The sequence below is a fragment of the Rana temporaria genome, chromosome 4 (genome assembly GCF_905171775.1).
Source record: "Rana temporaria chromosome 4, aRanTem1.1, whole genome shotgun sequence".
Taxonomy (NCBI): domain Eukaryota; kingdom Metazoa; phylum Chordata; class Amphibia; order Anura; family Ranidae; genus Rana; species Rana temporaria.
Genome location: NC_053492.1, coordinates 45,425,720 through 45,450,639, shown reverse-complemented (window position 1 = coordinate 45,450,639; position 24,920 = coordinate 45,425,720). Strand labels below are relative to the sequence as shown.

Here is a 24,920-nt window from a genome sequence, read left to right as displayed (position 1 = left end):
ATTATTTAACCATTTCAGCCATTTTGTGAGACCAAAGTGAGTAGCAGCTGAAAGAGCAGCAGTATACTTGTATTTAGCGTGTCACTTGCCACATCACCTGCCACAAGCTGTGGATTGTCCACTTGCCATGTCACCTGCCACGTCACCTGGCCATGTCACCTGCCATGTCACCTGGCCACGTCACCTCCCACAAGTTGTGGATTGTCCACTGGCCACATCACCTGGCCACGTCACCTGGCCACGTCACCTGCCACAAGTTGTGGATTGTCCACTGGCCACATCACCTGCCACAAGTTGTGGATTGTCCACTTGCCACATCACCTGACCACCTCACCTGCCACAAGTTGTGGATTTTTCACTTGCCATGTCACCTGGCCACGTCACCTGCCACATCACCTGGCCACGTTACCTGGCCACCTCACCTGCCACAAGTTGTGGATTGTCCACTTGCCACGTCACCTGACCACGTCACCTGCCACAAGTTGTGGATTGTCCACTGGCCACATCACCTGCCACGTCAACTGGCCACTTCACCTGCCACAAGTTGTAGATTGTCCACCTGCCACGTCAACTGGCCATGTCACCTGCCACAAGTTGTGGATTGTCCAATTGCCATGTCACCTGCCACGTCGCCTGTTCACATCATCTGGCCATGTCACCTGTCACTTCAACTGGCCACTTCACCTGCCACAAGTTGTGGATTGTCCACTTGCCACGTCACCTGGCCACATCACCTGCCACGTCACCTGGCCACATCACCTGCCACGTCACCTGCCACAATTTGTGGATTGTCCACTGGCCACGTCACCTGCCACATGTTGTGGATTGTCTACAATGCAATGCAAGCAATTACAGTTGTTTATGTTTTTTTAATGGTTTTTCATCATTTGGCATCATTTTTGAGATTTCTAATGTAAAAAAATAGGTCACCTTTAAGAACGCCTATAAACGAAATCGCGGCAAAACGCCGGTAACGCGTTTTGCTGTGTTTTGCGTCTGAACCCAAAATTTTGCTTCTGAAAAAACGAGCCTAAACCCAACTGCTTTAAAACGCAAAAAAAACGTGAATGTGTGCATGGACACATAGGATAACATTAAATGTGTTCAGGGGCAGTTGAAAAAAATGCCCAAATGCCTCTGAACTCGAGTTTACCAGCGTCTCGTGTGCATGGGGCCTTAATGTCAATTAAGAACAAAGCTCCTCGCAGCCGCCCCTACAAGAATTGTACAAACCTGGAAAAGATCTCACGGAAAGTAATTACTGTATATTGTTCAACATATTTGAACATGCAAGCATTAGATCTTGATTAAAATAGTGCCTACAGATACATGTGATATACTTTACCAATGCCACATATCTAATCTAATTTCTCTTCTAACATGGAAAAAGTAAGTACACCCCTACATTTACCACCGTTTCAAACCCAAGGAATTAAAAGTGGGTGTTCCAAATTAGGTGCCAATGATTACAACCTCTTCAGGAAGTATAGGTGGAACCTCTGATATCAACGGTCTGGTGTTCACTTTGCCATTGACATGTATAGTGCCCATCATGCTAAACTCAACAGAGCTCTGTACGGCCCTCAGAAATAAAGATGTGGATGCCTATAAGGCCCCTTTCTCACTGTGGCAGTATAGCGGCACGATTATTTGCGCCGCTATACCGTCGTATTAAACGCGATTTTTGGCTGCTATCGGTGCGGTCTTAACTCCCACTAGCGGCCGAAAAAGGGTTAATACCGCCGGCAATGTGCCTCTTACAGAGGCGCATTTCCGGCTGTATTACCGCAAATTCAATGGGAATTCAATGGGAAGGAGCGGTATAGGAGCGGTAAACACCCCGCTTCTATACCGCTCGAAAGATGCGGCTAGCAGGACTTTTGGAGTGGTCCTGCTAACGTACCGCTTCAGAGTGAAAGCCTTCAGGTTTTCACACTGAAGACTACAGGGCACGATTTTTTCAGGTGGTATAGCAGTGCTATTTTTAGTGCTAAACTGCCAGAAAAACGTGTCAGTATGAAAGGGGCCTTAGTCTGGCAAAAAAACGTAAAAAGATTGCTAAATGATTTGAATTTTTCAAGATTGTATATCCAGCATACACTGCCTTGAAAAGGTATTCATACCCCTTGAAATTTTTCACATTTTGTCATGTTACAACCAAAACTGCATATGTATTTTATTGGGATTTTATGTGATAGACCAACACAAAGTGGCATATAATTGTCAGGTGGAAGAAAAATGATAAATAGTTTTCAATTTTTTTTTTACAAATTAATATCAAAAGTGTGACGCACATTTGTATTCAGCCCCCTTTACTCTGAAACCCCTAATTAAAATCTAGTGGAACCAATTGCCTTCAGATGTCACCTAATTAGTATTAGCTGTGGGATGCTTTTCTTCAGCAGGGAAAGGGAAGCTGGTCAGAGTTGATGAGAAGATGGATGAAGCCAAATACAGGGCAATCTTAGAAGAAAACCTGTAAAGCCCTGTACACACGATCGGTCCATCCAATGAAAACGGTCTGATGGACCGTTTTCATCGGTTAACCGATGAAGCTGACTGATGGTCAGTCATGCCTACACACCATTGGTTAAAAAAACGATTGTGTCAAAACGCGGTGACGTAAAACACAGCGACGTGCTGAAAAAAATGAAGTTCAATGCCTCCGAGCATGCGTCAACTTGATTCTGGGCATGCATGGATTTTTAACCGATGGACGTGCCTACAAACGATCGTTTTTTTTTTTCTATCGGTTAGGTTTCCATCGGTTACATTTAAAACAAGATTGCTTTTTTTTAACCTATGGATAAATAACCGATGGGGCCCACACACGATCGGTTTGGTCCGATGAAAACGGCCCATCAGACCGTTCTCATCGGTTTAACCGATCGTGTGTACGCGGCCTTATGCCCTGTACACACGATCACTTTTTGTGATGAAAAAAAATGTCATTTTTTATCATGAAAAAAAATGTCATTTTTCCAACTTCATCATTAAAAATGATGTTGCCCACACACCATCATTTTTGAAAAATGATGAACAAAGTGACGGCACTCTAAAGGGGAAGTTCTATTCGCCTTGAGGCTGCTTTTAGCTGGTTACTTGTTAGTAAAAGACGATTCGTGCTTTTTCGTCTGTTGCAGCGTGATGAATGTGCTTACTCCATTATAAATAGTAGTTTTACCTCCCATCTCAAGACTTGCTTCTGGGCATGTGCGGGTTTAAAACGTCATTTTTGCCCACACACAATCATTTTTTATGACACAAAAAATTACATTTTAAAAAATGACATAAAAAATTCAAGCATGTTCGAAAAAAAAATTTGTCATTTTTCAGAAGACATAAAATGACATTTTGCCCACACACGATCATTTTAAATGACATTTTTAAAAATGTCAATTTATTTCATCACAAAAAGTGATCGTGTGTACAGGGCATTATGCCGCGTACAGACGGTCGTTTTTTGTGATGAAAAAAAAACGACGTTTCGAATCATGAAATAAAACGACGTTTTTGAAACTTCATTTTCAAAAACGACGTTGCATACACACCATCGTTTTTTAAAATGCTCTAGCAAAGCGTGGTTACGTTCAGCACGTACGACGGCACTCTTTTCCATTGAAGCTAGCTTCATAACTTGCTTCTGAGCATGCGCGGGTTTAAAAACGTCGTTTTGCCCACACACTATCATTTTCATTGACACAAAAAACAACGTTTTGAAAAACGACACAAAAAATTCGAGCATGTTCGAATTTTTTTTGGTCGTTTTTCAGAAGACATAAAACAACGTTTTCCCCACACACGGTCATTTTAAATGACGTTTTCAAAAACGTAGTTTTTTTTCATCACAAAAAACGACCGTCTGTACGCGGCATAATGCCCCATACAGACGGTCATTTTTTGTGATGAAAAAAAAATGACGTTTGAAGTGATGAAAAAAAACGACATTTTTGAAACTTCATTTTCAAAAACGATGTAGCATACACACCATCATTTTGAAAAATGATGAACAAAGTGACGGCACTCTAAAGGGGAAGTTCTATTCGCCTTGAGGCTGCTTTTAGCTGGTTACTTGTTAGTAAAAGATGATTCATGCTTTTTTGTCTGTTACAGCGTGATGAATGTGCTTACTCCATTATGAATGGTAGTTTTACCTCCCGTCTCAAAACTTGCTTCTGGGCATGTGCGGGTTTAAAAACTTCGTTTTGCCCACACACTATCATTTTCATTGACACAAAAAATGACATTTTGAAAAACGACACAAAAAATTCGAGCATGTTCGAATTTTTTTTTTGTCATTTTTCAGAAGACATAAAACGACATTTTCCCCACACACTATCATTTTAATTGACATTTTTAAAAATGTCATTTTATTTCATCACAAAAAATGACCGTCTGTACGCGGCATTAGAGTCTGCAAAAGACTTGAGACTGGGGCGGAGGTTCACCTTCCAGCAGAACAACGACCCTAAACATACAGCCAGAGCTACAATGAAATGGTTTAGATCAAAGCATATTCATGTGTTATGCCGCGTACACACCATCACTTTATGTGATGAAAAAAAAACGACATTTTCTGTGAAGTAAAAAACGACATTTTTGAAACTTCAATTTTCAAAGACGAAGTTGCCTACACACCATCGTTTTTCTCACAATGTTCTAGCAAAGCGAGGTTACGTTCCACCACGTTTTTCCATTGAAGCTCGCTTCATAACTAGCTTCTGGGCATGCGCGGGTGAAAAAACGTCGTTTTAAACAACGTTTTTGCTACACACGGTCAATTTCTGTGAAGTAAAAGTTGACGTTTTGAAAAACGACACATAAAATTGAAGCATGCTTCAATTTTTTTGGGTCGTTTTTTAGAAGACATAAAACGACGTTTTCCCCCACACACGGTCAATTAAAGTGACGTTTTTAAAAACGTAATTTTTTTTCATCACATAAAGTGATGGTGTGTACGGGGCATTAAAATGGTCCAGTCAAAATTTAGACCTAAATCCAATTGAGAATCTGTGGCAGGACTTGAAAATTGCTGTTCACAGATGCTCTCCATCCAATCTGACAAAGCTTGAGCTATTTTGCAAAGAAGAATGGGCAGAAATGTCACTCTGGATGTGCAAATCTGGTAGAGACATCCCCAGAAAGACTTGCAGCTGTAATTGCAGAGAAAGGCGATTCTACAAAGTGTTGACTCAGGGGGCTGAACACAAATGCACGCCACACTTTTCAGATATTTATTTGTAAAAAAATAAATGAAAAACATTTATAATTTTCCTTCCACTTCACAATTATGTACCAATTTGTGTTGGTCCATCACATAAAATCCCAATAAAAAAAATTACATTTTTATTTGTAACATGACAAAATGTTGAAAATTTCAAGGGGTGTGAATACTTTTTCAGGATACTGCAAGTCTCTTTTTCCTAGAAGGACACAATGTACTAAAAACCATAAGGCATCCATACCTCCTCCACATACTGACATGTGATGGCTTCTACAGCCTGCATATCTGTGGTGTCCATCATCAGAGTAACAGCCTGACCCCTCCGGATCTTCACCTTTATTTGAAACACTTGCGGGTTGTTGTAGCAGGTGGCCAATGTAGCGATAGCCATCATCTAAAATACACACAGTCAACATTTTTAGCCTTACAGTAATACACAAATACCCGCTAAATCTGAACTCCCAGGCGCATCGTATCTGAGATACGCTACGCCGCCGTACCTTACCTGGCTTTGGTTCGAATCCATAAAGATTTTGCGCCGTAAGTCACGGTGGCGTAGTGTATCTCAAGCGGCGTAACGGCGCGGAATTCAAGTTGGGCGGGTTGGGGGCGTGTTTCATTTAAATGAAGCGCGTCCCCGCGCTGAACAAACTGCGCATTCGCCGTCCCTAAATTTCCCGCCGTGCATTGCGCAAAATGACGGCGCAAGGACATCATTGTTTAGACTTGGACGTAAATTACGTCCATCCCGCGATTCACGGACGACTTACGCAAACGAAAAAAAACTATACGCCATGAAACAGCAGCTTTAACTATACGCCTGAAAAAGCCGACTAGAGACGACGTAAAAGAATGCGACGGCCACTCGTACGTTCGTGGATCGTCGGAAATAGCTAATTTGCATACTCGACGCGGAAAACGACGTGAACGCCACCCAGTGGACGCCGAAAAATTGCATCTTAGGCCGGGTACACACGAACAAACATGTACGGTGAAACCGGTCCGTCGGACCGTTTTCACCGTACATGCCTGCCAGAGGGCTTCTGTACGATGGTTGTACACACCATCGTACAGAAGTCCGCGCGTAAACAATACGCGGGGCGTGTCCGCGACGATGACGCGGCGATGACGCGGAGACGTGGGCGGGCCTGCCATTTAAAGGCTTCCACGCATGCGTCGAAGTCATTCGACGCATGCGAGGGACGGCGGGCGCCTGGACATGTACGGTAGGTCTGTACTGACGACCGTACATGTCCGAGCGGGCAGGATTCCAGCGGACAGTTTTAAAACACGTCCACGAATATTTGCCCGCTGGGAAAAAGCCCGGCGGGCAAATGTTTGCTGGAATTCGGCCCGCTTGCGCCTACACACGACCGAACATGTATGCTGAAACTGGCCCGCGGACCAGTTTCAGCATACATGTTTGGTCGTGTGTACGGGGCCTTAGCCGTACGCCTGTCGGATCTAACCCAGATGCCGTCGTATCTTGTTTTGAGGATTCAAAACAAAGATACGACGCGGGAAATTTGAAAGTACGCCGGCGTATCAGAAGATACGCCGGCGTACTCGTTTTGTGGATCTGCCCCCCAGAAAGCATTCCAAATACAGTTCAAATACATATTCAGTATGTGAATTGTATTAACTGGAAAATAATTAGAATCCAGTTTTGCATTCAAGTACCCCCTTACAGAGAGTATACTTATGCCTCGTTTCCACTGAGCGGATCGGTTCGGTGCTGTACGCTATTTTGGGTGTTTCCATTATAAAAGCGTGCCATAAAAGCGAACCGTACCGGACCATTCTGGGTCCTGCTTCAGATGTGGGGCCATAGAAAATGGAACGGTTCCATTAGGGCGGACCTACAAATACATCTCACTGATTGGTGGACGCGCTAGGCATTTTTTCTAAATCCTGTATGGTCCCGACGTTCCGATTTGCAGTGGAAACACTCACGAGAATAGACCGGTCCATTCTAAACCGTTCCAAACAAACTGACCCGAACCGTTCCGTCCATTGGAAACAAGGCATTCGTTTCTTGACCTTCATAGCAGTCAATCAGAAAAGGTTGGTCAAGAACACCCCCAGCCTACCGATTGGACAATAACAGAACCACTTATGCAATGCATGCATCTCTGCAAGATAGCACAAGGAGGGCGAGATTGCTTTCTCAGCATGAAGCCAACACTTCCAGGAGTGTCAATCTTCTGCGTCCCCCCCACAGCTCTCACGGGTTCCACCTGCAGAAGGAGAAACCAGAGGGAACTAAAAAAGTAGCTATAAGTGTAGAATCCAGCAGAAGATTCTAGAGTAGAGTGAGCAGACATCCCAGGTTTCCGGGGACAGTCCCCGGATTGAGGAAATTGTCCCCGGATCAAGTCTGTCCCCGGTTTTGTCCCCGGATTGAATTTGAACAGGGGCTGGGGCAATTTCAAAGATAGTCAGTGCAGAATTAAAATAAATAAATCTGAATTACACACCCCTGCTCCTACTAGCTTAGGGGGGTGTATTGTTTTCGATTATCTGTGCCCCTTTCTGATGATCATGTGCTGGTCGGTACGGAGGGAATATTTCTTCAGTTTCGGGTGCATGCCCATTCAGTTCCATTCACATGTTCTTCTGCCTTGGCCAGCCGCCTGCCTGCTTACCCCCTTGCCTTCCCTTGCAGTGATCTTCCTCTGCTCCCCACCCAGTAGTAGCCGGGGCCCAGAGAGTAAGACTTGACAGGCTGTGAGGCGGGCGGCTGCTGCGATGGGCAGAGAGTCGCTGATTGCTGCCATTACTAGTAAAAAAAAATATATATATGCCCCCGGATTTCATCTGAAAAATTAGGTCACCTTATTCTAGAGGGGGTTTTAAAAAAAAATCGCAATAAGCGTATATTGATTGGTTTGCGCAAAAGTTATAGGGCCAGATTCACAAAAGAGATACGACGGCGTATCTCCTGATACGCCGTCGTATATCTGTGATCCGCCCGTCCTAACTATGCGGCTGATTCATAGAATCAGTTACGCATAGCTAGCCCTAAGATCCGACAGGTGTAATTGACTTACACTGTCGGATCTTAGGATGCAATTCTATGCCGGCCGCTAGGTGGCGAGGCCATTGCGGTCGGCGTAGAATATGCAAATGACTAGTTACGGCGATCCACGAACGTCCACGTTACCCGTCGCTCTAACTTTACGTTGTTTCCGTCGAGATACGCGTCGTAAAATTAGGGCTGAGCCCTAGGTGTTCTAAGCAATGTTAAGTATGGCCCTCGTTCCCACGTCGAAATTTAAAAAATCACGTCGTTTGCATAAGTCGTCCGTGAATGGCGCTGGACGCCATTTACGTTAACGTCTAAACAAATGACGCCCATGCGATGTCATTTAGCGCAATGCACGTCGGGTAATTTTCCCGACGGAGCATGCGCAGAACGTTTGGCGCGGGAACGCGCCTAATTTAAATGGTGCCCGCCCCGTTACACCGCCGCAAGTTTACAGGTAAGAGCTTTGTGAATCAGGCACTTACGCTGTAAACCTGCAGTGGTGTAACGTAAATGGGATACGTTACGCTGCCGTGGAGCAACGTAAATGTATCTGAATCTGGCCCATAGCGTCTACAAAATAGGGGATAGATTTATTGCATTATTTATAATTTTTTTTACTAGTAATGGCGGCGATCAGCGATTTTTATTGTGACATTACGACGGACAAATCGGACACTTTTGACACATTTTTGGGACCATTTACATTTATACAGCGATTACTGCTATAAAACTGCACTGATTACTGTGTAAATGTGACTGTCAGGGAAGGGGTTAACTCATTGGGGGCGCTGAAGGGGTAAATATGTTCCCTAGGGAGTGATTCTAACTGTAGGGCACGGGGACTCACAAGGGGAGGAGACCGATCTGTGTTCCTCTGTACTGGGAACACACATCGGTCTCCTCACCTCTGACAGGGCGTGGATCTGTGTGTTTACACACACATATCCACAGTCCTGCTGTGATCACGGGCAACCGCGGGTGCCCAGCGGACATCGCGGCCGTCAGGCATGCTTACTGGGTCCCAAACGATGCCACGGGGGCGCGCGCGCCTCCTAGATGGCTGGGAAGCCCGGGACATCATATGACGTCCAACCACTATGGGAGATCCCTCCTGTGGACGTCATTTGACCATGGGCGAGTACTGAAGTGGTTAAATAAAACCTGTCATGACAAAAAAAAAAAAAAAACACACAACAATTTTGTTCACTATAAAAGTGCTTAGAGCACAATTTACTATGTAATATGGTTGCACCAGTTGTTGGACTTACCAGCGGCACTGCACAGAATTTGAACGTGCTTTGGTTTCGCAGTCTGGACAGGTAAAGCAAGACGTCGGGCACATATTGCAGGGCATTGGTGATGAGCTCATTCAGGCACTGCACGGCTGGCACACTATTTTCCGGCTTGGTAAAGTCAGACAAGTTCTTCCCATATTTACTCCACACCTGGTAGAGGTAGACCAACAGACATTAGATCTTGAACCTATTCCACCATCCTCAGAACTCGTTCTGAATCTAGGAGATGGACAATAGCCACCTCCAGTGTTGATAAAGTCACATGTAGTACATCTCTGCATTAGATGCACATTCTATCTGCAAGTACAGAAAAATAGCTGTTGATCTGCCAGAAATCCAGTGAGCTCCTAACTGTTGAGCAAAAAACAAAGTGGCATAGAAACCCCAAGCAGTTTTACCAATATTACCCAAGTTCTCCACTGCCAGACTACAAAACAACTTCCCCTAATGCTGTGGAGATGAGGAGAGGGAGGTGTGTTCTGTTGTCTAGCAGGTATTCCTAACAATAGAGTTGAGCCGAACATCCCCCACCCCTCCCCCCCCGGTTCGGTTTGTGCCAGAACTCTCGAACATCGCAAAAGTTCAGACCTGAAACGCAAACCCTATTAAAGTTTATGGGACCCGAATTTAAAAAATCAAAAGTCCCCATTGTGGGGTATGGGGGTCCGGGTACTGCACTGAGGGACATGTATCAATGCACTGATTTTATGCACAACTCAGACATGCACTTGCGGCCCAATTCCCGGAACCGGTTACGCTCGAGTCGGACTCGATTGAGCGCCTTCTGATTTCGGATGTTATGGGGAAGCTCCTTTCGTCCCTATACCTACGTTTCGCGGTGGCGTACGACACAAGCACGGCAGGGGTCCTGGCCAAATGGAATACTGATATCCCGGATCTGGACGAGGAGATTTGGGAGGACTGTGTCTCTTCCTTTGTTCCGTCTATGATCGCCTCCAGAGACCGATTTATACAACTAAAATGTTTGCACCGGGCCTACTATACCCCGCAGAGACTGGCTAAGATTTACCCCTCCAGGAGCCCCAGGTGCACCAGGTGTTTGGGGGAAACGGGCTCGTTCCTTCATATGGTCTGGTCCTGCCCCAGGCTGGCTTCGTATTGGCGGAGGTCCTCTCGGACCGCTGTGGGGTGGAGCTTGTGCTGGATCCGAAAGTGTTCCTCCTTAGTTACCTGGGTGAGGTTGAGGGTGACAGGTACACCAAACTGGGTATCACCTTTGCTTTGTTCTATGCCAGGAGGGAGATCCTGCTGCGCTGGCGGGGCACTGAGCTCCCCACAGTGTCCTCCTGGCTGGCTACGATTAATAGAGTTCTCCCACTCTATAGGTTGACATATGAGAGCAGGAACTGTCCAGCAAAATTTGAAAAAATCTGGTCTAAATGGATTGACTCTCCTAGCTGATCTTTTGATAGTCCCCCTGTGATGACTCCTGACTGAGGTGTCCTGCGGGTCGCTGTTCCCCCCCCCCCCCCCCCCCTCCTCCTCCTTCCCCTTCCCCCCCCGCCCTTCTCCTCATTGTCTCCCCCCCTCCTCTACCTCCCTCGCCCCCCCCCCCCCACGTGGGGGGGCAGGGGGGGTTACGATGCGGGGAGGACGTCCGGATGGTGACTCTCCACAGTTAGTGCCCCGAGCCTGGCAATTGTCTTATTTATAAAGTATGTCCTGTGATTTGTGTGGCCGGCCTACTATCCCACCATAAATGTATTATGTATGTGCTGAATTCCTATGACTTGTGCAATCATTCTGTTGCCTTTGTGGCTTGTACTGTCATTGATTTGTGTGTATCTTTGTTGTCGGTCTTCAAAATAAAAATTTTACTATCAATGCACTGACTTTAATGATGCTTAAAATGAAACAATAAAATAGAAATTCCTTTAACCACTTCCTTACTGGGCACTTAAACACCTTCCTGACCAGAGGACTTTTTGCGATTCGGCACTGCGTCGCTTTAACTGACAATTGCGCGGTCGTGCGACGTGGCTCCCAAACAAAATTAAAGTCCTTTTTTCCCCACAAATAGAGCATTCTTTTGGTGGTATTTGATCACCTCTGCGGTTTTTATTTTTTGCGCTATAAACAAAAATAGAGCGACAATTTTGAAAAAAAAAACTTGTTGCTATAATAAATAGCTCAACTTTTTTTTACGTTTTTTTTTTATCCTCAGTCTAGGCCGATACGTATTCTACATATTTTTAGTAAAAAAAAAAAAAAAAAAAAAAAAATCGCAATAAGCGACTGGTTTGCGCAAAAGTTATAGCGCCTACAAAATAAGGGACAGAATTATTATTTATTTATTTATTTTTTTACTAGAAATGGCGGCGATCTGCGATTTTTATTGGGACTGCGACGTTATGGCGGACACATCGGACACTTTTGACACATTTTTGGCGCCATTCACATTTATACTGCAATCAGTGCTATAAATATGCACTAATTACTGTATAAATGTGACTGGCAGGGAAGGGGTTAACACTAGAGGGTGAGGAAGGGGTTAAATGTGTACCCTATATAGTGTTCTAACTGTGGGGGAAGGGGGGTGACTGGGGGGGGTGACCGATCTGTGTCTCTATGTACAAGAGACACAGATCCGTCTCCTCTCTCCCCTGACAGCTCGGGAGCGCGCGCGGGGAACGTGCAAAGGGGCGGCCGTAAAAAGACGGCCTGTCAGAGATTGGGAGCCGCGCTGCGGCCGTACAAAGTCGTACGGCCGTCAGCAAGTGGTTAAATATAGGCTAACCGCTAAATGCTTGCTCTGCCGTTTAAATAGGAAAGGGCCAGGGCCATCTGGTGACTTCACTTGGTGGCACCGCCCCCTTGTAAAGTCACCGACCACTGCATGCTGGGTCTGTGATGTCACAAGGGGGTGGTGCCACCAGGTGACATCACCAGGTGGCCCTGCCCCTTACCTATTTAAGAACTGTAAAATGGCAGAGCAGGCATTCGGTGGTTAGCCTTTGTTGCGGGCAGAGCGTTTTTTTTGGGGGGGGGTTTTGACGAGCGTCGTGATCGACAATGGATGTACATCAGGGGACATTGTCAAAAACTGCCTCCTGTCTTTATTGATTTTTGACACTGTTTTGGTGCATGAGTAGGGATACAATGTGCCCTTACTCATTCACATGGGGGGAGCCGGGATCTAGGGTCCCCCTCATTAAAGGGGGCTTCCAGATTCTGATAAGCCCCCTGCCTGCAGACCCCCACAACCACCGCCCAGGGTTATCATGAAGAGGCCCTTGTCCCCATCAAACATCCCTCTGAGCACCCTGCAAATTCGGGTGTTCGCTGAAAAGGCAAATAGGCGATGTTTGGGCCGAACAACATTACCAGCTCACTTACCAGCCAGCCTGTAACAAAGCCTGTCAAACAGTTCACTTTATAACAAGGGGTTTAGTTTGCACACATTTGCAAATATGAGGCTCCAAAGTTGGAGCCTATGAGCCAGATCCACATACATGTAGAACGGCGCAGCGTATCAGAGATACACTACGCCGCTGTACCTTACCTGGCGCATTTTCGAATCCTCAGCGATTTTGCGCCATAAGTTACGACGGCGTAGTGTATTTCTTGCGGCGGATTTGAAATTGGGCAGGTTTCATTTAAATGAAGCGCGTCCCCGCGCCAAATGAACTGGGCATGCGTCGTCCCGAAAGTTCCCGCCGTGCATTTCACTAAATGATGTCGCTAGGACGTAATTTTTTTAACTTAGACATGAGTTACGTCCATCCCTATTCACGGACGACTTACGCAAAAAAAAATTCAAATTTCTGCGCGGGAACGGCGGCCATACTTAACATGGCAAGTCTATGTATACGCCGGAAAAAGCCGACTACAGACGACGTTAGAAAATGCGACGGCCGCGCGTACGTTCGTGGATCGTCGTAAATCGCTAATTTGCATACCCAACACGGAAAACGCTACCCAGTGGACATCTAGGTATTGCATCTTAGATCCGAAGGCGTACGAAGACGTACACCTGTCGGATCTAACCCAGAAGCCGTCGTATCTTGGTTTGAGGATTCAAACTAAAGATACGACGCGGGAAATTTGAAAGTACACCGGCGTATCAGTAGATATGCCGACGTACTTCGTCTGTGGATCTGGCCCTATATATAATAATGGATAGATTAAAGGGCAGGTATGCCTGCAGGGGGCTTGTTCCTCCTTAAAAGGTTTAGGGACACACTGGACACCCAGCAATAGCACAATGGCTGCAAAGGTATCCGGTGTATCCCCTCACCAATTCACCAACAGTACAAACAAATCGCAACCACCCCAACCTATAACTGGCCTTTGCAGTAAGGAGCACCTGGAAAAAACAAACAAAAATTCAAAAAATGCAACAAACCAAATTGTCCTGTCTAATAGTTCACATTAAAACAAGAGGTTAATTTGGTTTGTTGCAGGCTGGCAAGTAAGCTGAGAATTTGTCTTTGTAAGTCTTACTGAACACCCTAATTTTTCTGAGAATTCACAAGTCAATAACAACAATGGTCAGATTTAAAGCTCATGTCTGTGCTAGGCAGCCATAGAAAGTGACATGTTCAATATAACATAGGAAAGCTAGAAAGGAATGCAAATGTTATAAACCTCCACCAGAGGGTCTTCAAAAAAAACTTCTAATGGCGAGTACACACGGTCGGTCCATCCGATGAGAACGGTCCGAAGGACCGTTTTCATCGGTTAACCGATGAAGCAGACTGATGGTCTGATGTGCCTACACACCATCAGTTAAAAAAACGATCAAGTCCAACGCGGTGACATAAAACACAACGACGTGCTGAGAAAAATGAAGTTCAATGTTTACAAGCATGCGTCGACTTGATTCTGAGCATGCGCGGGTTTTGAACCGATGCTTTTGCATACTAACCGTCGGTTTTGACCGATCGGTTAGGCGTCCATCGGTTCAATTTTAAAGCAAGTTCTAAATTTTTCGACCGAAGGATAACGGACCGATGGGGCCCACACACTGTCGGTTTGGACCGATGAAAGTGATCTTCAGTCTGTTTTCATCGGTTTTGTCCGATCGTGTGTACCGGGCATAAAAGGTCCAGTCGTAATAGTTGTAAACCATCCAGTGTAAAGAGTGGACCAAAATCCCTCCTGAGATGTGTGCAAACCTGGTAACCAACCTCAAAAAAATTTCTTACCTCTGTTCTTGCCAACAAGGGTTTCCCCACCAAATACCAAGTCATGTTTTGCTTGGGGATCAAATATTTTTTATTTTGTTATATATCTACTTACTACTTACGCTCCATCCACTGCCTGGTTCCCCTGGCTTCCAGCTCCAGGCTTTGGGTGCTCAGTCAGCTGACCCATTCCTCACATGACCAATGTCAGCAACGCTATACCAACAGGTTTCCCCTGGGCTGTCAGCGGTTACACGCCATCCCGCAATCCACAGCAACTCCAGTTCCATGCCAGCTCACATTTCGATCTCTGGCTAGTGGACCCAATCCTTTACCGGATTCCATCTGGTATAGCATGGACATTGGTGCGTGCCCCCCAGGCTCCACCACCAGCACTCCTGGATGTCGTCAGCTCCTTACTGCCCTGGTGATCTCCAGTGGCATTGTAGGCTCTCTTTATTCATAATTTACATTACAACTCCATCACAAGCTTTTAAAGTGCTCTGAAGGAAATAAACGTTGTCTTCTTTTTCATCTATTCCTGGTCCCATAGACTTGACATTTACCTTCCTTATTAACCCATTGAGCGCTGAGCACCCTCTCTTTCTCTGCATGTCAGATTTCCAGAGGTCTTTGGTCAGTTGCACTCAGTCTAATCAACTGCCAATTACTCATTATTTGATGAACTCTTATGGCATTATCCATGGTTTTGCTTCGTCCAGCAACTTTCAGTAGAATAGGCCCCCCAGCTGGGACCTTGATGAGCAGCAGACACATTGAAGGCTTGCCCAGTGGGGCAAATAACTACACCCACCCTCCCCAGGTTGTGATCTCCCCCTCTAGGACAAGACCCCTCTGTTCCAAGTCTCAGTATTTATACACACTCCCAGCCACCATCTGAACACTCTCCCAAAGGATTGGTCTGGGCTGCATAAAAATTCAGGTGCATGATTTAATCTCCTAGCTCTCTATCCTCCATAATGTTTCCAGACAGACAGAGGACAACAGTCAACCCTGCAGCCAGTGAAACACAGAACAAACCAGAACAAGCACATGCAGCTCAACTGATTACAGTGAGCCAGTACCTAAATTTACCCAAACTATCACCTGTCTAGGAAGGTGCTACACAGCTATATTTAAAAAAAAAATCCTTGATAGTGGGAAGGAGACTGTACTCACCTCTTTTGGCCAGAATGCTTGGCCGTTTAGCTGGTCTTCCAGGAAGTCACGGATGATGTTGGTTTTCTGCAAGAACTGACCAAAGGAGTTGGACAACCTCTTATCCTCTCCTACAATAGGATCCTCCAGACCCGAGACAGAAAATATCACTGACAGGCTACGTGTCAACGAAGAGGATACATAATCACAGTACTGTGGGGGGAAATTTGAAGAGCCTTAGTAGGAAGCATATAGTGATTTGTATTCATTTTATTTTGTTATTCTGTTCAGTGTTTATATATATATATATATATATATATATATATATATATATATATACTGCAAAGACAGGATCTCCTAATCTCTGCAGGGGCCAAATGCTGTCAAATGTTTCCCCTCTGTCTGTTATAAGAACTTTGGGTTCTTATAACAGACAGAAGGGAAACATTTGACAGCATTTGGCCCCTGCAGAGATTAGGAGATCCTGTCTTTCCAACATACAGAGGAAAGTTACCAGAGGCTAAGGAGGTGATCAAACACTGGTCCAGTGACATCTTGGGATCATCACAAGACCCTGCAGAGGGTTGTATCTGCATGCGCTGTAGACCTTGCCACTAGCAGAGGTCCATCTTATCTGGTAAGGTTACCCATTTCATTTGACGTCCATCACGGGGAGAAACCTTACCTGTGGTGCTGGTGGATTTACTTCTGCCATCTTCATTATTGCCTTCTTTCAACACAGTTTTTAATTATTTTGGAATTGGACTTCCTGCTTACTTTTTTCACATCTTATTTCCATTGAACTGTATTCAATTTTATAAAAAAAAAAATTCAGGGAGCACTCACGTGTTTATGTGTATGATCTTTACTCATTTTTGGTAATTCACACTTGCTGCACTGTTGTCATACTTACTTTTGTATATCATTATTATTTTTTGTTTCCCAATTCTGATCGTTTTTTTGAACCTTCAGGATTCACATTATGTTCACTAAGTGTGGTTTATATGTTTCATTTGATCTATTCAGAAACCACGATTCATTTATACAAGTTTAATAATCACACCTGATTCACTTAGACCAGGCATGTCCAAAGTCCGGCCCATGGGCCAATCGCGGCCCGCGTTTCGGTTTTGAACGGCCAACTTGGTTACTTGGACATATATATCTTTTGTGGCCCCCGACGATCTCCCAGCGCTGGGGCCACAAAGATGTATATGCCTTGGAACGGGACAGGGAGGAGGCGGGACGAGCACCATACACACACAGGAGAATTTCCTGTTTATGGGCGGCCTCTGTAATAGAAAGTGCCCCGCTGTCATTGGACGACTGTTCTGTCCATCAAAGGAGGTGGGTCTTTCTATTAAAGAGGCCGCTGTGTAAACAAGAGATTTTCCTGTAATTACTCTTTGGCGCTTGTGAGTGCATTCCTGGTAATGGTGCTGCATTCCTGGCAATGGTGCTGCATTCCTGGCAATGGTGCTGCATTCCTGGCAATGGTGCTGCATTCCTGGCAATGGTGCTGCATTCCTGGTAATGGTGCTGCATCCCTGGTATTGGTGCTGCTTTCCTGGTAATGGTGAGTGCATTCCTGGCAACGGTGGGTGCATTCCTGGCAATGGTGAGGCTACATTCATGGCAATAGTGGGTCTGCAGATGGGCACTTGTGAGGCTGCAGATGGGCACTGACCCTTATTTTGCTTCACAGTTCTTTATTTAAATGTATTTATTTTTTCCTGAAACTTCCCTCTTAAAGTGAAGGTGTGTGTTATATGCCAATAAATAATACGCCTAAACTCATCTCTTTACTCACACACAGCCACAAAGGCAAAAGATTTCTTGTTGAGTAGTGTATTAGTGCTCGGACGAACACACTTAGATCGAATTTTAATGGTTCAAACAATGTCAGTCAAAATGGTCGGTCCTCACGCATGTTCACTTCATCAAATCTGGGCCTCTTTGAAAAAAGTTTGGACACCCCTGACTAATCACTGATACCAGCAAGGGCTTTTTGTATCTTGAGATACACACCCCTGTGTTTTGTTTGCCATCACAGGGTTTTCATTCATTATATTTAGCGTGGCTTTCTATCCTTTTATATTTTGTTTTTGCATGGTTTCACACGTTTTGTATGTGTCACAGCTTGGCTTTTATTAGCTAAGGTATTCCTGCATTACCTGGGTGGTCGTATTACCTGTTTCCTCTATCAGATGGTGGCAGCGGTGGGGATGAAATAATCACCTTTGGTAAGTAAGGACCCAATTTGTCTTTTAGAGTTTTCTCTTGCCTTAGCTCTGATTTAAATTTATGTAGAAGAGGGATACGAACCCCGCCATGGTGTATAGGGGATTTTGGGGGGAAATCTACCTTTGAAAGTACCTCTGAGAAGGTCTTAATTGAATAATACAGCACTGTACAGTCCTTTTGGGAAGGAACTGAAATAATTAATGAGGATTATACTTCAGTTACCCAATCTACTTTCGCTTTTCTTTCTTTTGCATAAAGTATAAGAAATATTACAAGTATACGATAATTTGTTTGTGTGGGAGAAGGAGGTCTGTAAGGCAAGACAGACTCTCACTGTCACTATTTTAATATGCGTCAAGAACAGAGTAAAAAACCTCCCCCATATCCTAATCCCAGGGAAAAGTGTAAAGATTATGTAGCCAAGGTATGTGGTACTGACTATGAATTTATAAATTCCCGGGTTTCTAATTTAGCCGGGTGGACAAAATCCATGCATAGTTCTGACCCTTTCCCTAGGGATGGAGCCAACGATGAATTCCATATGGACATAATAAAATACTTGGGTCATTATAGAAACCAATGTCCATATGGCATACCTGAACAAAACACCACATAAGTCACACAACCCTCACAAACCCAACCACATCAAGGGCCAAAATACCCTATCCAATGGAAACAACCCCAACCCCAATGAGGATGCCCGGAAGGTAGTATCCCAGCATTTCCCCTGGTTTCATCCTCTTATTCAGAGCCGCCAATTATGTTGCATGTGAATCGAATGGGAGTACCATTTCTCCTAGATTCAGGTGCCACAAGGAGCACCCTGAGTGAGGATTTTTATAGAGGTGAAACCACAAATGATGAGCCTTCAATGGAAATTCATGGGATACTTACCAAAACACCCAACCTATTTGTCATAGACCCCTCATATGGTGACCAACCAGTACTCAAACACTCCTTCAGAATTATCCCAAATTGCCCTGTAATCTTTTGGGAAGAGACCTTTGGGGCAGACTTGGAATAGTTATGAAAATGACAAGAGGAAGGAGGAATCATAGTGCACTCTAAAAAGGTTTCCATTCAAAGGCAATTTTTATTTTCAGAACCTGATGATGGTGACCTACCTGGTCCCAATCATAAAGTATGGTCTATAAATAGCCTAGATGTTGGTCTCATCTCATGCACCTCGTATAAAGCCACACTGAAACCCGGAGCCCAACCCATTTATCATAAACAATATCCTCTTTCTAAAGAAAAGGAATAGGGGATTGTGCCTATGATTGAACATTTCCTGAAACAAGGCATAGTAAGAGAAATCACTGGAAACAAATGGAATACACAAATTAACCCTGTAAAGAAGCCTGAGGGTTCTTATAGATTTGTGCAAGATCTTAGAGCTGTCAATAATTTAATTGTCCCCATAGCTCCTATAGTGCCTGATGTACCATCCCTCCTTACTTTTTTCTGTTATTGACTTGACAAATGCCTGTTTTTTCTCTGTTCCTGTGGACAACGAGACACAGCACATTCTTGCTTTTTGTTTTTGAAATCTCCAAATGACATGGTGTAGAATTCCCCAGGGTTATGTGGACTCCCCTGTAGTCTACTCAGTTGTGCTCCAGGCCACATTGCGGTCCTGGACTCCGTATCATGGTTCTGTCCTACTCCAATATGTTGATAATTTGTTGTTCTGTAGCCCAAGCCAGGTAGTCTGCAAGGAGGATGGTTTAGATCTGCTGCATTGGTTGGCAGATAATGGTCATAAAGTTTCCCAAAAAAACTTCAGTGGTGTCAAAAAACTGTTGAATACCTTGGTTTTACACTCACAAAAGGTGAAAGGAAAGTCAGTCACAAGAGAGCTGCAGCTCTCGTGGGTCTAGCCCACCCACAGACTAAGAAGGATATGCTGTCCTTCCTTGGCATGATTGGTTACTGTCGCCAATGGATACCTAACTGTTCCTACTATGATAACATAGGTACAAACCACAGGTACTGACATGCCAGATCGTATAAAATGGAATGATGAAATAGTACCTTAAAACATCCACGGTAACAGCTCCTAGTCTTGGCCTCCCTGAGTATAGCAAAGGGTTTCACCTAATTGCTAGGGACAACTGTAAAACCATGGCGGAAGTTCTAGTGCGAGAACATTGGGCAAGGAACATGGGGCAAACTGCGCCCTATTGCTTTTTTCTCAAGAGTGGTGCCTATGCCAGGTCAGGGAATGCTGGCGTGTCTAAGAGCACTTGCATTCTGTGCTATGGTTGTGGAAATGGCCACATCTTTCACTTTAGGTCACCTAACTACCCTTCACACAACCCATAATGTATCCATCCTCCTAAAGAATATCCACACCCAACATATGTCTGCCCAGCGGCTGAGTGGGTATGAGGTAATTTTGCTTTCAAACCCCAATTTGGAAATATAATATGCCTCCCCCAGCTCAGGCCCAGTTTCAAATGCTCTACTAAGACTCAAAAATTAGGAGGATGAGGTAGCCCCACAACGTGAATGTATTGAAGCCATACAGCAGAACACATCCCCTAGGGAGGATATGTGTTCAAGTGCAAATTCACACATATCATGCTGGATATGCTGTAGTCCAGCTGCCGGATGTTGGACTCGAAGCAAACCCAGTCCTTTTTCAATCTGCACAAGCAGCTTCCAAACAAGAGGCCACTATCCAGATGCCTTCTCTAGCCCCTGAAATACCCCGACTTGACCAAACACCCTGATTTACAGACATATGCTACTGAAACTGACATAAAACAATGGAATATGGTAAGTGTGCAAAAAAGCCTGGAATCTGGACTTATCTGCGAAGAGGGGAAACCATGTATACCTGTAGCTAGTGCCCCATTATTAATTTCACAATACCATAGGGTGGGCACAGAGGCTGGTAAATGACATGTGAATTACTGGATAAAGATTTTTTCAACCCAGATTTTCCCTCTCTTGTGAAATCATATGTCTCTAGATGCATCACATGCATCCGGAACAACCTGAGAAATTCACACAAAGCAAAACACGATCATCTGATATATCCATCCACACTATTCACTCATTTACAGATTGATTTCACCCACATGCCCCAATTAGGCAAACAGAAATATTTACTAATTGAATAATAGACATGTTCTCAAGATGGGTAGAAACATTTGTAACTACAAGAGAAGATGCTCAAACAGTTGTAAAAATCATTACTCAGGAGATCATTTCTCGATGGGGATGCCCACTACAGATCAACTCAGACAATTGCCCTGCTTTCATAGTCAAAGTTTGCCATCATCTGGTAAAAGCATTAAAAATAGATTGGAAATTTCACATCCCTTACCATCCTCAAAGTTCAGGAATTGTGAAAAGAATAAATAGGACAATCAAAGATACGATCAGGAAGGCTACAGGTGGAGCTTATAGCAACTGGAAAATGGTGCTTCCGGCAATTCGAGGTAAGAATGACCCCAAATAATAAGACAGGTTATTCTCCCTTTGAAATTCTTATGGGCAGACCATTTCCCACTCCCTGGGTCAGACAACCCTTAAAGCGGGGGTTCACCCGCACATGACACTTTTTACCCTTAGCTTCATGCTCGTTTTGTCTAGGGGAATCGGCTAGTTGTTTTAAAATATGAGCTGTACTTACCGTTTACGCGATGCATCTTCTCCGCCGCTTCCGGGTATGGGCTGCGGGACTGGGCGTTCCTATTTTGATTGACAGTCTTCCGACGGTCGCATCCATCGCGTCACGATTTTCCGAAAGAAGCCGAACGTCGGTGCGCAGGCGCAGTATAGAGCCGCACCGACGTTCGGCTTCTTTCGGCTACTAGTGACGCGATGGATGCGACCGTCGGAAGCCTCTCGGAAGACTGTCAATCAAGAAGGAACGCTCATCCCGAAGACCCATACCCGGAAGCGACGGAGAAGATGCATCTCGAAAACGGTAAGTACAGCTCATATTTTAAAACAACTAGCCGATTCCCCTAGACAAAACGAGCATGAAGCTAAGGGGTTGGTTGAAAAAACAGTTTTATGGGTGAACTCCTGCTTTAATGTTAGAAAGACCGGATCTTGATCTTATTAAGGAAGAATATGTAAGAAAATTAACTGAAACTGTGACATGGTAACTTTGGGTGGGGGGTTTGTGCAACTCAGCTTACCTTGGAGAGCTCTGGAAACGCTGTGTCCAGCTTCCCCAGGCCCTCTTACAGTGGGGCAAAATAGTATTTAGTCGGCCACCAATTGTGCAAGTTCTCCCACTTAAAAAAATGAGAGAGGCCTGTAATTGTCATCATAGGTATACCTCAACTATGAGAGACAAAATGTGGAAACAAATCCAGACAGACAATCACATTGTCTGATTTGGAAAGAATTTATTTGCAAATTATGGTGGAAAATAAGTATTTGATCAATATCAAAAGTTCATCTCAATACTTTGTTATATAGCATTTGTTGGCAATGACAGCGGTCAAACGTTTTCTGTAAGTCTTCACAAGGTTGTCACACACTGTTGCTGGTATGTTGGCCCATTCCTCCATGCAGATCTCCTCTAGAGCAGTGATGTTTTGGGGCTGTCACTGGGCAACACAGACTTTCAACTCCCTTCAAAGGTTTTCTATGGGGTTGAGATCTGGAGACTGACTAGGCCACTCCAGGACCTTGAAATGCTTCTTACGAAGCCACTCCTTCGTTGCCCAAGCGGTATGTTTGAGATCATTGTCATGCTGAAAGTCCCAGCCACATTTCATCTTCAATGCCCTTGCTGATGGTAGGAGGTTTGCACTCAAAATCGCACAATACATGGCCTCATTCATTCTTTCATGTACACGGATCAGTCGTCCTGTTCCCTTTGCAGAGAAACAGCCCCAAAGCATGATGTTGCCACCCCCATGCTTCACAGTAGGTATGGTGTTCTTTGGTTGCAACTCGGCATTCTCTCTCCTCCAAACATGACGAGTTGTGTTTCTACCAAACAGTTCTACTTTGGTTTCATCTGACCATATGACATTCTTCCAATCCTCTTCTGGATCATCCAAATGCTCGCTAGTAAACCTCAGACGGGCCCAGACATGTACTTGCTTAAGCAGGGGGACGCATCTGGCACTGCAGAATCTGAGTCCCTGGTGGCGTAGTGTTTTACTGATGGTAGCCTTTGTTACGTTGGTCCCAGCTCTCTGCAGGTCATTCACTAGGTCCCCCCGTGTGGTTCTGGGATTTTTGCTCACCGTTCTTGTAATTATTTTGACCCCGCGGGTGAGATCTTGCGTGGAGCCCCAGATCGAGGGAGATTATCAGTGGTCTTGTATGTCTTCCATTTTCTAATTATTGATCCCACAGTTGTTTTTTCACACCAAGCTGCTTGCCTATTGCAGATTCAGTCTTCCCAGCCTGGTGCAGGTCTACAATTTTGTTTCTGGTGTCCTTTGACAGCTCTTTGGTCTTCACCATAGTGGAGTTTGGAGTGTGACTGTTTGAGGTTGTAGACAGGTGTTTTTTATACTGATAACAAGTTCAGACAGGTGCCATTAATACAGGTTATGAGTGGAGGACAGAGGAGCCTCTTAAAGAAGAAGATACAGGTATGTGAGAGCCAGAAATCTTGCTTGTTTGTAGGTGACCGAATACTTATTTTCCACCATAATTTGCAAATAAATTCTTTCCAAATCAGACAATGTGATTGTCTGGATTTGTTTTCACATTTTGTCTCTCATAGTTGAGGTATACCTATGATGACCATTCCAGGCCTCTCACATCTTTTTAAGTGGGAGAACTTGCACAATTGGTGGCTGACTAAATGCTTTTTTGCCCCTCTGTATGTGTACATCACCCTGCGTCTCTAATAGGGGCACAGGGTGTATGAGAACCCCACTATGATCTGTGCTAGTCAGACTTAATGTTGTATATATGTATAGATTGTGTGTTGTCTCATGCTGTTGTGTACTCTTTGCTGTGATCGTTTGGGGTGTGACTGTATTCTATTGTTCTATTGTGACTGTCTGCCTCAAATATTATGGGCGGTTTAAGTGTGTTTGCTGTGCTCCAGCAGCCCCCCTGCTGATAATACATGTAGCGCTACCCCCTCAGGAGCCGCTGGTTGTTGTGGGGATCGGCATATTAAGTTACCTTTCAGTGTTGTCTAGGGGTGTAGTTGATGAGTAGAGTAGTGAGCGAAAGTCCAGTCAATGAATAAAGGTTTTCAAATGCTTTATTTTCAGGCCCAACACAGGCAACATCAAATAGGGGGAAAAGGTTGATGAGGCAAGAGAGAACTTTGCAGTATCAGGCCTGGATAAGAACCGAGCAATCCTGCTCTCAGTAATATAAAATTGCAGTTCGTCGCCACTCTAGCCAGAGTGGGTGAAGTGCCCCCGGACAGACTCCTGCCACGAGCCTGGCAGACGAAGATTGCTGGGAGGAACAGACCTCTGCCACAGGCCTGGCTTTAGGGCCTCTGCCACAGGCCTATTACTTGAATGAGCTAAATGGACGAATTGAGCGAATCCTCCCAGTAGATTAAGCATAGGTCACCGGATGACAGCAAAGTGTACCTGTCAGCATTCCGGTCACCAGATCCCCGATGGTTCGTTCAAGCCCTGTTGGACAACCTGCCTCCGAGTTCTCCTCAAGCCGACCCCCCAATCAAGCAGCACCCAGCCTGGGATCTTCTCAGTAAAGTGGGGGACCCAGTAAGTCACTGGGGTCCCTCTCAGCAACATGGAGCTCCGCGTAGAATGCGACCCTGGCCTGGAAGGCCATCGCTGGGGTCCGTTGGATGCGCACGCCCTAAAGGTGGGTGCCGCACCTGGAACCCGGAACCCGCGAAGAAC

At 44.9% G+C, this 24,920-nt stretch overlaps 1 protein-coding gene across 1 annotated transcript in view; it reads right to left on the bottom strand.

The window, feature by feature from the left end:
• LOC120935611 (squalene synthase-like) overlaps positions 1 to 24,920 on the bottom strand; it is a 68,583-nt gene that overhangs the window by 14,394 nt on the left and 29,269 nt on the right. Inside the window, exons 5-7 of the mRNA XM_040347660.1 lie at positions 15,874 to 16,065; positions 9,521 to 9,697; positions 5,466 to 5,618 (exon numbers count right to left, since the gene is read on the bottom strand). Coding sequence (XP_040203594.1) covers positions 5,466 to 5,618; positions 9,521 to 9,697; positions 15,874 to 16,065 — 522 coding nt within the window. The remainder of the gene's footprint in view (positions 1 to 5,465; positions 5,619 to 9,520; positions 9,698 to 15,873; positions 16,066 to 24,920) is intronic.